Here is a 12490-nt window from a genome sequence, read left to right as displayed (position 1 = left end):
ATTGAAAGAATTTAGTCAAAGACCCAACCTCAGTCAAGCAAAGCTTCAGGATAATTAATGACACTGGGCGGAGTTGGGGACTCGAGAATCAGATTTGTCTTCAAAGTCTTGAGTTGCTATTGTTTGAGACTTGCAACTCGATTTGGACTCATCCATTAAAGACTCCAGACTTGACTGATTCTTTTGGGACTTGTGAACATTGTATGTCGCTGGCGCAGTTTGCTCTCAGTTTTTCTACCATCGGGACTGGCTAGAGTGGCCAAAATGTTATCTGAAGTAGAAGTTAGGTTTTATAATGTTACTCTGTGACGGAAAATGTACTACCCCAATTAATATACAAGGGAGAATAAAGCACTTGTTTACTTGAGTACTGTCAGTAATAAGTAATTGAGTGTTGAAGTCAAAATAATAAACTTGATTCTAACATAAAAAAAAATAAAAGAAACTATGAGAAAAATAGCTAGGTATTCATAGTGCACTTGTGGTCAGGGACTTAACACTCGACTTGAACTTGAAACCAGGCGCCAAAGGTGGCAGACTGGTTAGCATGTCTACCTCACAGTTCAGAGGTCCTGGGTTCAATTCCAGGTTGTCCCAGCCTTCCCGTGTGGACTTAACATGTTCTTCCCCTGCTCGCGTTAGTCTTCTCCGGAAACTCCTGTCTCCTCCCACATTCCAAACACATGCATGGTAGGTATATTGGACACTTCAAATTGCCCTTAGGTTTGATTATGAGTGTGAATGGCCGTTTGTCTCTTTGTGTCCTCTGATTGGCTGGAACCAGTGCAGCGTGTCCCCCAGCTACTGCCCGAAGATGGCTGGGCACCAGCGAGCCAGAAACCCTAGTGAGAATGAGAAGCGGCTAAAGCAGATGGATGGACGGACGGACGGACAGATGGAATGAACCTAAAGACTTCAACTTGTGGGCTAAAGACTGTGACTTGACTTGGGTTTGGCCTTCAAGACTTGTGTCCATCTCAGACACCGGACCTGCAGAAGTGCTCTCGTAGTAAACCATTCAAATATGTAAAGCCTATTTATTGAGCGCAATTGTGTAGCTGGCCTTTTTTATTTCATCTACATTTCATTTAAGAATAGCCTAGGCCCTAGGGCTTCACATGTTCTTTTAGAATGTACATATACACACTGTCCATGTATAGAACTCACTCGTGTTTGCCATGATAGTCTGTACTTCAATTTAATATTATTCCTTATTGCAGCATTCCATACCTTCTAAAGAAATGCTCTAAATTGTTGTTGGTAGGTGGCTATTTATGGGCTGCATTTGGGTTGTTTCTAGATAATAGTGCAATGCAGTAGCGTGGATTATGACTTAAAAAACCTGCGAAGAGCTTTGAATTATGGCTGCTGATAAAGAAGCTTGTTTTGAAGTTTATGTTCAAGAATAGAAAGGGAAATAAAAACAATTTGCGGTATATATGGGTGATGCGTATGGATTCCTGTCAAACAAGTGTCCAACAAGGTACTGGTAATTCTGTTTGTTTTATAGTCTCGGGTGTTGTCACTGCCTGTGCACTTCCTTCTATTGTTCCTATATATTTCCTCCATTGCGACATGTATCCTGGTGTCTACCACCCCTCCCTTGTAGGACATTTCCAGTAATTTTGAAGTGTAGTCAAGGAATTGATTCCTGAAGAAAGGATTTTTGTCGAAGCGGTTGCTAGACAAGGATTCTTCAAATTTTTCTTTGTCACAGTGTCCATTAATGTATTTTATGAACAGAACCGGGGACTACTCATGCTTTCCTTGAGGCTAACTGGTACATGCTGGCACCTTCACGTACTACCTGTAGGTATCACCCGCAAATAGAGTCATGGGTGAAACGGTTGGAATAATGAGCCTGTATAATTTAAGTATTTACAAACAGTGTTCCCGCAGAAAATGAGTTAGAATGTATTCATTCATTCTTGAAACCTGGACCATCATAAAGGTACTTATTAACGCTTCCAAACAGTGTTTTAAGCACCAAGGAACCTCTTTCAATGGCCTTATGCAATACATGTTTTCCAAGTAAACCCGAAACATGTGGCAATGAGCCTGGTAGAATTTGTTAATATTTTAACACCGTTTTCCCACAGGGTATGTGATTTTTTTTTTTTTTTTTTTTTTTGATTGAAGCCACCATCAAGTCATTAGCACTGCATTCAGTGTTTTAGGTAACACTTAACCTTTCTCAATGACCTTAAACATGGAAAAACAAACCACCATAAATAGAGGTTTGTCTACATTGGCTAATTTGATAGCTGTGCATGTGGATGGAGCATGAGGGGGAAAAAAAACATCTACGCTGCCTTCTGTGATGCAGTTTTACCTGACCTTGCTCAAAACACATCCATCTTGCCTCCTTAACAGGTGTCACTCCCTTAAACAGAGAAAAAGGAGGAGCTGTTTATTGGACATACAATTTATATCGTATTTCTCAGATTATCCATGATGTAGGCCATGCGTGCAAACCCACACTCTGACTTTGGCACGAGACTTTTCACTCTGCCATCACTTTAACTCTGCTAAAATGCATATCTGCAAGTCAACTGTTTTTTCGGGGCACATTTTAGTTTTCACAGAGGTGTTTGGATCAGCTGTGCAGTACTATTGTAGGCCAGCAATGCATTTAGAACATTGTCAGCTCACCAATTGAAGGGCTACTGTGGACATAATTGTGATTACAATACTTGTATGGGATCGCACATAAAAATGGATGTTACCAATGAATTATTTGTGAAGTTGGCATCAAATTAGGAATTCTGAATATTTTAGCTCTTTATTTCAATATTTCATAGACCCCTATATTATGTTATCAGTGCTCTCATTTGCCTGTGTTCTCGATCCATAATTTTTGACGGGGGACTAATACTTTCAAACAACGTGTGTCCCTCGAAAGCATCGTTTTTTAATGTTTTTTATTCAACAAAACTTGACGACTTATGAACATTTTTGACAACTTCGTCCACCATGTTTGTTTTCATCTCACCGGAAAAAGAATGTGTCGTGTTGTGTCATACGCAACATGAGGTGCTTTAATATGTGTGATGAGTGACATCTGTTCATTAACGCTCACAAAAATACTAGATCGTGATGTCCCCTTTGTCTGTGTGCTTCTCTGTCGATTCCCACCTTTAGGCTAGAATTTAATTGACATCTCTATTGATGTTTGACTGAGAAGAGACAAGCGTTGTAGTATTTTGGGGGATCTGTGTGTCGAGAAACATCAATGAAATACTGTATCTGGATGAATGAACATTTTTACATTTGCTCATATCCCACAAAAGATATGCCTTTTATCTTTTAGGAATAACTGTTTTCGTTGTAATGATAAATTGTGATAGCATTTTAAAGGGTTAGCATGAAACCCTCCTGTTTTGCAGCACTCACGGTGCTGTTGATTTTCATCAAGTAAAATGTAGCAGTGCAAGCAACAGGTCAAAACACACCTCTGCAGAAAAGGCACTGCATTTTTGAATATGATTTAGACTCAGGTTCTCATCCTCTGTCTCTTTGTAGCGGCACAGGGTGAAGAGCGAGAGTGTGCCTTCACAGACCAGCAGCAACAGTCTGAGGTGGAACGAGTGGCGGGGGGCGAAGGCCGGGTCTCGCCGGAAAATACCACCATTCGATGTGCCAAGGGCAGCCACTGCTTCGGCTTGTGGGAAAAAAGTCCACCGGGCGAAGTCCGGCTTGTCAAACAAGGTAGGATTTATGCCATGACGAATGGAAAACAAACGCGCAAGTAATCCCAAACAACGCATTAATGGTAAATCAAAACTAAGCTGCAATCAACGCTGCGAGTTCTGCAGATTGCTAAACGGAGCAAGTGACGATGCCACTAAATCGGTCACCTGCGTGAGGTAGTGTTAGTCGACCACGTAACATTGTGCTACATGGGGTAGAAAATCGTCAGTTGGAGGGGGGCAAAAAAAGGAACATCAATTGAAAAAAGGGGTTGTTTCATCGGGAGTTGCTCTGGGATGAAAAGGTTATCTAGTTCAGTGGTCCCCAACCTTTTGATCACCGCGGCCCGGTCAATGCCTTAAATTTAGACTGCGGACCGGGGGGGGGGTTGCTCCTCTACAAACCACATCATCCTTCTCACTACGCCTCGGATTTATATTTCGGGGAGGGGAGGGGGGGCTGGCTGCTTTAAAAACCACATCACAAACGTATGGATGGGGCTTTCTGTCGCTGTTGTACTTTTTTTTCCACTCTTTTTTTATCTTTTTATTTAAGGATGATGTGGTTTTTAGAGGAGCAATTCCCCCCACCCCCACCCCCGGTCCGCAGTCTAAATTTAAGGCGTTGACCGGGCCGCAGTGATCAAAAGGTTGGGGACCACTGACCTAGTGCTAGATAAATGACTTAGTCTCGCATCGGCCCTGAATCAGTCTTGTATTTCTTTTTAAATTTACTTTGTTTACAACTTGCTGTTAACACACAGCACTAATGTATTTGATGTGATGTCATGGCTTCTTCTTTGTGAGTTTATTAATATACTGTAAATCATTATGTGGGTGACACCCAGTGTCCAGAATGAGACACTACGTCTTTATTTTATCATCAGCAGTTCTTGAAATGTGTAATAATTTAATTTATTCGTTGTTAATGAAAAACGGTCTAAAGCTTTCATATTGTCAGTTTACGTTTTTTGTTTTGTTCCCAAGAGTATATTTACTGTTGACCCCCGGTATTTGGGGGCTAATTGGGTCCATCCTTTGCTGGGTTTATCACACACGCATTAACGCGCAACAAAATGTTCATGCCTATGTGTGGGTAGTTGAAGGTCGAGGCAAGCTCGGTGGTACCATCTTGATATTAGCTCGCTAGCATCTAAACATACGGAGTCAGTCCATCCATCCATCTATTTTCTATAGCCGCTTATCTTCACAAGGGTCGCTGGCTTGATGCTGCCAATCCCAGCTGACTTTGAGCAGTAGGCGGGGCACACACTGAACTGGTTGCCAGCCAATTGCAGGGCAGCAGTCTGTCCTTAGTCGGTTAATCATTACCTCCTCGGCGGCGAATAAACTAGTATAGTAAGTATCATCCGCACCAAGGGATGATGAGGAAAGACGGTGAAGCCATGCTTATCCCAAGCTAAATTGAGGTTGACATCTAATCATTGTACCACCGGAATGAAGTGCTTGTGAGATAGATTACACTTTTTTGCAGAGAACTGTCTGGAGCTGCATCAAAGCAGAGCATATTCAACTTGGAGTGGCGAAATAGCAGGTTATTTAATGAGTATTTGGACTCGGGAGAGAAAATTATACTCTGTAGTGCCAAACAGAAACAGAAATGAATTGCATTGCATTACATTACAGCATACACCTACCTGGAGCAGTGGCCTGTAAGATTAAAAGTATTAATTTACACTGTTTTACCCACTGTAAAACGTTCTGTCAAATCAGTAAATATGCATCAAGAAGTAAACAATTATCCTATATATGTCCCGCCAGAGTATACAGCAAGTGAGGGAGGAGGTTTAATCTACAAAACCGAGACCCCGTACATGAACTCAGACTGTTGTTTAAATGTATACCCCTCTGTTATTATACAAAGTTCCCCAAAAAGGATTCCGGTGCTTACAAAAAACAGAAGCATTTCCAGCGTGAGCTGCTCTGAGATACTGGTTGCTTTATAATATTAAAACTGGACTGTATATTAATGTAGGGTATTCTCTCGAAAAAATACTCCCAAAGAATCGCACAACATTGAAGCAAGTTCGGATTGAATGAAACTCCCACGATGGAAAAAGGTTTCTTTTTACGTTTCATCATAAATGGCGTTCGATTAAAATGATCCCGCTTCGCAGTTTGCCCAATACATGGGCTCGGGTATGAATGGACTAACAATGCAACAAAGTGCCCGCATTTTACTTGGGGAAAAAATATTCAAACATTAAGAACACTGCGGTCATCGTTTTCTGTCAAGTTAAGTGTTGTGACAAGGGGCCTGTGTCAACTAAACAAAGATTTATAAATTTGTGTTATCAATCCCAACCAGGTTGTTGGACCCACCTTGGCGACCATCAAGGATGTCGCGATGACCGCTGCGTGGTGAACATCTTGTCTCCTCAGACCCAGAATGGGACGTACCACTTCTGCTGTTGCGGCAGTGACATGTGCAATGTCAACTTCACAGAGGATTTCTTACCGCCCAGCCCCACCACTGCACAGCCAATCTGTATGTACACATTTCAACAAGATTCTTCTCAACTGTAAATGTCCAATGTGGAAACAACTTCACTCATGCACAACCACCAATAGATTTCCCCCTTTAATTCCCCATTTTAGACATGAGAAAACAGCTGGCATTTGGAAACCTATCTTTTTTCTTTTGCTGATTTTAAAAGAATGGGGGCAAAAAGGCAGGAACGAGAGAGTTTATGCTCTCATTTGGTAGATTATATGTTATCACTGAACACAATATCATGGTAGAATTGAAAATGTAAATATTCTCAAAAATGCCTGGCAGTGAATATGCTTAACACTTAACGCGCACGCTGAAGAGAAAACCATTTTCAATATTTGTGCCCTTGCATAGGCAAGAACAGTATTTCAAGGTCAGCATTGATATTTTACAAGTCATCATATTTTGGAACATCATCAAGCAAAGCAAGCACACGTATTGTCAGTTGTTCTTTCTTCAAGGTTTAACAGTGAATAAAATGCAGTCTGTGTACTGTGTAGCGCAGGTGGCGGAACACACACAAGCATGCATGCACACTCGCGTCCATGTTGCCACTCCACATTCCTAGGAATGCAAGGCGTCTGTGTTATCAGTCTGTCCGCCGGTGGCTTCATGGCTGTTTTGCTTAGCAGACAAGCGACAAGACAAACATGGGAGAAAGTCGAGACGAAAGAAAGAAATAACCATTTCAGCATGTTGGATTCATTGTTACATTCTATTTTTTTGTATTTTTCAACACGCCATTCGTTTTTAGCCTTTCTTTTGACTCATTGGTGCTACAGTACTGTGTCCTAGTGTGCTCAGTAGAGGACATCTTGGCCTTTCCAGTGCCGTCGCAAGTGTTTGGGTGGGATGCAATCACATTTGCTGTCTTGCTGAGATACAATGGACACAACAGTGGACGCAAATGAATAGGCTGGGTTTCAGGAGGATGTGATAAATAATATAATAAATTATGTTGCCATCACTGTTGTGAGGTATTTATACACTATACCAGGCCTCTATTTTATGCATTACTGCATGTGCTAAAAAGTCAGGTAATTTCAGATATAATTTGCTCTGATCAAATCCTTAATCCCCATACAATCTTTTATTGACCTTGCAAATTAATTTTATAAGGCCTTGGTTGTGTTCTGGAGCTGCTCGGCTGCACCTGGCACAGAATGTCTTCAATACAGGGTACAATGAAATCTCAAAACAATTAAGGCTTTCTGGAGCAGGGTGTGCTGCTCTGTGTTAGTTTGTTTTCAGCCACAGGTCATGGATCCTCCCAACAGGATCATTACCCATTACAAAGAGCTGAAAATATATGAAACGTTCTATTTTAGAGCATATTTTTAATTGCATCAAAAATATAACGTTAATAGCTGGGGCATTTCATTGTGCTTTGATTACCTTGACGGTACAAAAGCCCTTATACAAGTAAAAGCCATTTTAGCATTTTACTATCACATTTCCAGCAAGCAAACACAAGACTATATTAATTACATGTCAAAATGCAATGCAATGCACTAGACGTCAAAATGCATTTTGACCTGGGCATTTAAAGCTATATAAATCAAAAATCTATTTTAACTGAGCTGACCGTAATATTAATACAGTTTTATTAGAGATTTCAAATTAAGAGTTTTAGTTTCTTGTCTAAAAAAAAGCTTTTGATACTAATATAATCATAAAAAAAAACAAGCAAATATGCTATAAGAGGTTTGGCACTTAAGTAGCTAAGAACTTATCTAGATGTCCGGTTAAATAATGTAAAATCTAGAGAGCTGAAGGCACTGTAACTAACAGGGTCCCACAAGGCTCTGCTCTTGGTTGGAAATTATTTGTTTTGTATATTAATGATGTCTGCAGTTTCTTAAATTCTTGGAATAATAATTGGTGAAAAATTATGTTAGAAATAACATATAGATAATATGAAAAAAAATAGTAAATTTTAGGTATTCTATATAAAACAAAGGATCTACTAAATAAGCAATCAACACATACATTATACTGTTCATTATTACTGACATATTGTTGGATTTTATATATATATATTCTTGAATTCTATGATCTAGCCGAATTTAAAACAGCACAAATCATGTACAAAATATACAACAATCAGTCTTGCCATGATGTCCAAAAGCTATTCAAAATTAGGGAGAGTTGTTACGCCCCAAGAGGCGATGGTGTATTTATAAAAACAAAGACAACAACCAACATAAAGCAAATGCGTGTTTCAGTAAAAGGTGTTCATGGAATGATTATGAGTAAAAAATTATGATTGAAAACGTGTGAATCTCTTACTAAGTCAATACTATTTGTGTTGACCCTTTTGTGTTTTAGATGAAATTTGTGTTTATACGTTCAATGTTTATGTGTTAAATGAATGAATCAATCGATTAATCAAACATCCATAGATGTGTGTATTCTTTTTGTTTATTTGTTTTGTTGGTGTCGTCCTTCCAGACCCTCGCACTCTGCGCTACGAAGAGACAATAATCATCGCCCTGGCAACGGTTTCTGTGCTGGCTGTCATCGCAGTAGCTGCTTTCTTTGGTTACCGCATGATGCGTGGTGAGTTTGCATAGTGCCATACTGAGAGCAAGAACAGACTACATTCACTAGCTAAGTTTGTTCAATGTTTTGGTGGGGTCATAATCACCGTATAACAATGAAATCGGAGAGGGGCTTCTTTAAAGGATTTTGTGTGTGCATGTCATTTTTCTTTTTGCAGGAGACAGTAAGCAAGGTCTTCACAATTTGAACATGATGGAGGCCGCTGGCTCCGAGAGCTCTTTGGATCTGGATAATCTCAAACTGCTCGAGGTCTGTTCCTGAAATAAGATCAGTTTTTGTTGTTGTCATTGTGTAGCATGTTAAAACATCCTTTTTCCTCATACAGAGTGCTATACATTTGGCGAAATTGGTCATGCGACAACAAACAGCGTAAAAGTAAACATTTACACAAATTCAACCAATAAGCAAAATAATAAATGAATGAACTGAATCAGGTGTTGGGAGGCTACAAACTTCAAAAACATGCAGGCCGGGCCAAACACTATCAAGTAATGACCAAAAATAAAAAACAAAGTAAAATACAATTGACCATGGAAGAAAAAAAAACAAAACCATTTAGCTGTTATATCAAACCACAGGCAACTATAGTAAACACATTTAAAGTAATACAGTTTGCGCTTACAGTTTCAATGTGACTTTGATCAACCAAGTCGCGGCAGCACACATCATGTGGCCGTTCCGAGGAAATGCGGTATTGATTGAAACTTGATAAGAAGTCACTCTAGCTCCAGTCCTGCTGACTACTTTGCACGTTAATTTGTAAGTCTGGCTTTGAACCAGCCTTCCTCCTGCCCTACTGCATATGCCCCGGTTTATATTTTGTAAATCAGTGTAGTTAAGAAACGTTCTATACTAGTATAGTGTCTGTAACCCAGTCTTAGTTTATCCAGTTTAAGTATTACGTATATTGCAATGACAAAACTAATCACCACCACTTCATTTCTAGCAGCGTTTTATTTCTTCAAGAAAGTAACTAAAACCACCAGCCATCATAATACCGTTTACAAAAAAGAAACCCGGCCTCAAGCTTCAAGTCCAGACATGCGGCTATCAAACTGATGAGATGAAAATGACGCCAGCAGCTGAACCTAAAAGAGAACGTATTCAAATGAAATGACTCTTTCAATAGATGGATCATTTCAGGAAATAAGTCATTCACAACACCAGCAAAGGAATCCCAGGAGCCACTAACTCCCAAATCGGGTTTGACTGTTATTTGGAATTTTAGCCGATCCAGAGGTTCAGCTCTTCATTCTGCATTGCAACTGAGATCCAAGTCATTAAGCAAGACATTGATAGCTTTTCAGACAGGAGTTGAATTCCCAGTGCTTTCATTGTTGCTTAGCAACCCACGTGCGACCCACGTTCTCTCCTATGGAGTAGATGTTTGTGCTTTTGCAACAAGTCCGTGCTGAATTTCATCTTGCAGGACAGCAAAGCTAAAGAAATACATCCTTAATCTGCATGTCATGCAATTTTGTCGCTTGTTTTTATATACAGTATTTAAGATGTAAAAGGTGGGTGATCTTTGCCTTCCTTAGAACAAATAATGACTGATTTATTTATTTATTTATTTGTTCATTTTTGAACATCATTATGTGTTAGATGAGTATGCCCTATGGACGCAAAATGATATATGCAGCAGTCAAAATTAGAGATCAATGCGTTTTCTACAAGGCCAATTCTGATTGTTAGTAGTCAACAGAGAAAAAAACATCATTTGGAGAAGATATTAATTTTCAGTTAAAAGTAAATATTGGCGTCAAAAACAATAACAACTCCAACTCTTAACTTTGTGTTTTAAGAAGAAAAAAAAAAAAAATATATATATATATATATACTGAACAAATTTTCAGATTTGGACAACTCCCACGCTTAACTTTTTCGACATGTTATTAACAATGTTTACCGAACAGCTATTCAGATTTGCACAATGGTGATTTTTTTTTTTTTTTTTTTAACATACAGTTGTGCTCGTAAGTTTACATACCCTGGCAGAATTTCTGAATTCTTGGCCATTTTTCAGAGAACATATATGATAACACAAAAACGTTTCTTTCACTAACGGTTAGTGCTTGGTTGAAGCTATTTACTATCAAACAACTGCGTTTACTCTTTTTACATCATAATGACAACAGAAACTACACAAAAGACCCCGATCAAAAGTTTACATACCCCAATTTTTAATACCGTGTATTGCCCCCTTTAACATCAATGACAGCTTGGAGTCTTTCGTAGTAGTTGTGAATGAGGCTCTTTATTTTCTCTGATGGTAAAGCTGCCCATTCTTCTTGGCAAAAGGCCTCCAGTTCCTGTAAATTCTTGGGCTGTCTTATATGAACTGCACGCTTGAGATCTCCCCAAAGTTGCTCAATGATATTGAGGTCAGGAGACTGAGATGGCCACTCCAGAACCTTCACTTTATTCTGCTGTAGCCATTGACAGTTTGACTTTGCTTAGTGTTTTGGATCATTATCATGTGGGAACATCCAAGTACATCCCATGCGCAGCTTCCGGGCTGATGAGTGCAAATTTTTCTGTAGTATTTTTTGATAACATGCTGCATTCATCTTGCCATCGATTTTGACCAAGTTTCCCGTACCTTTGTAGCTCACACATCCCCAAAACGTCAGCGATCCAACTCCATGTTTCACAGTAGGAAGGGTGTACCTTTCATCATAGGCCTTGTTGACTCCTCTCCAAATGTAACGTTTATGTTTGTGGCCAAAAAGTTCAATTTTGGTCTCATCACTCCAAATGATTTGGTTCCAGAAGTTTTGAGGCTTGTCTCTGTGCTGTTTGGCATATTGTAAGCGTGATGTTTTGTGGCATTGGCGTAGTAATGGCTTTCTTCTGGCGACTCGACCATGCAGCCCATTTTTCTTCGTGCCTCCTTATCATGCATCTTGAAACATCCACACCACTTTTTTTCAGAGAGTCCTGTATTTCAGCTGAAGGTATCTGCGGGTTTTTCTTTGCAGCTCGAACAATTTTCCTGGCTGTTGTGGCAGAAATTTTTGTTGGTCGACCTGATCGCGGTTTGGTCTCAACAGAATCTCTCATCTTCCACTTCTTAATTAGGGTTGGAACACTGCTGATTGGCATTCTCAGTTCCTTGGCTATCTTCTTATATCCCTTTCCTGTGGTATACAGCTCAATTACCTTTTTCCCGCGGATCTTTTGACAATTCTTTTGCTTTACCCATGACTCAGAATCCAGAGATGTCAGTGCAAGGCTCTGTCAGGAGCCCAGAAACTCACCGAACATTAATACACGCACTGATTACAAGCAGACAGATCACAGGTGTGCATAGTTACCTTTAGTAGCCATTCAAACCCATTTGTGTCAACATGTGCGTGCCTTATCAGGCCAACGTCTCAAGGGTATGTAAACTTTTGATCAGGGTCATTTGTGTAGTTTCTGTTGTCATTATGATTTAAAGGGAATAAAAACAGTTATTTGATAACAAATGGCTTCACCCAAGCACTAACCATGAGTGAAAGGTCAGTTTTTGCGTTATCATTTTATTATTCAGTGTATAAATGTTCTCTGAAATATGGCCAAGAATTCATAAATTCTGCCGGGGTATGTAAATTTATGAGCACAACTGTATATACAGTAATTCCTCGTTGATCACGTTCCAAAAATAACACGCGCAAAGTGAAATCCGTGAAGTAGCCAGCTTTATTTTTTTTTTTATTATTATTCTACAGTGCAACACTAA

The 12490-nt window shown here is 39.6% G+C and overlaps 1 protein-coding gene across 1 annotated transcript in view; it reads left to right on the top strand.

Moving 5' to 3' along the window:
• Positions 1 to 12490, top strand: part of LOC148427481 (bone morphogenetic protein receptor type-2-like) — a 31229-nt gene that overhangs the window by 6949 nt on the left and 11790 nt on the right. The window contains exons 2-5 of the mRNA XM_088408010.1: positions 3523 to 3708; positions 6019 to 6198; positions 8656 to 8763; positions 8924 to 9015. Of these exons, the coding sequence (XP_088264136.1) occupies positions 3523 to 3708; positions 6019 to 6198; positions 8656 to 8763; positions 8924 to 9015 (566 nt within the window). The remainder of the gene's footprint in view (positions 1 to 3522; positions 3709 to 6018; positions 6199 to 8655; positions 8764 to 8923; positions 9016 to 12490) is intronic.

Source organism: Hippichthys cyanospilos, chromosome 2, assembly GCF_059441005.1.
Source record: "Hippichthys cyanospilos isolate Australia breed blue-spotted pipefish chromosome 2, RoL_Hcya_1.0, whole genome shotgun sequence".
Lineage (NCBI taxonomy): Eukaryota > Metazoa > Chordata > Actinopteri > Syngnathiformes > Syngnathidae > Hippichthys > Hippichthys cyanospilos.
Note: the sequence above shows the minus strand (reverse complement) of the source record. Positions and strands in the feature narration are given on the sequence as shown.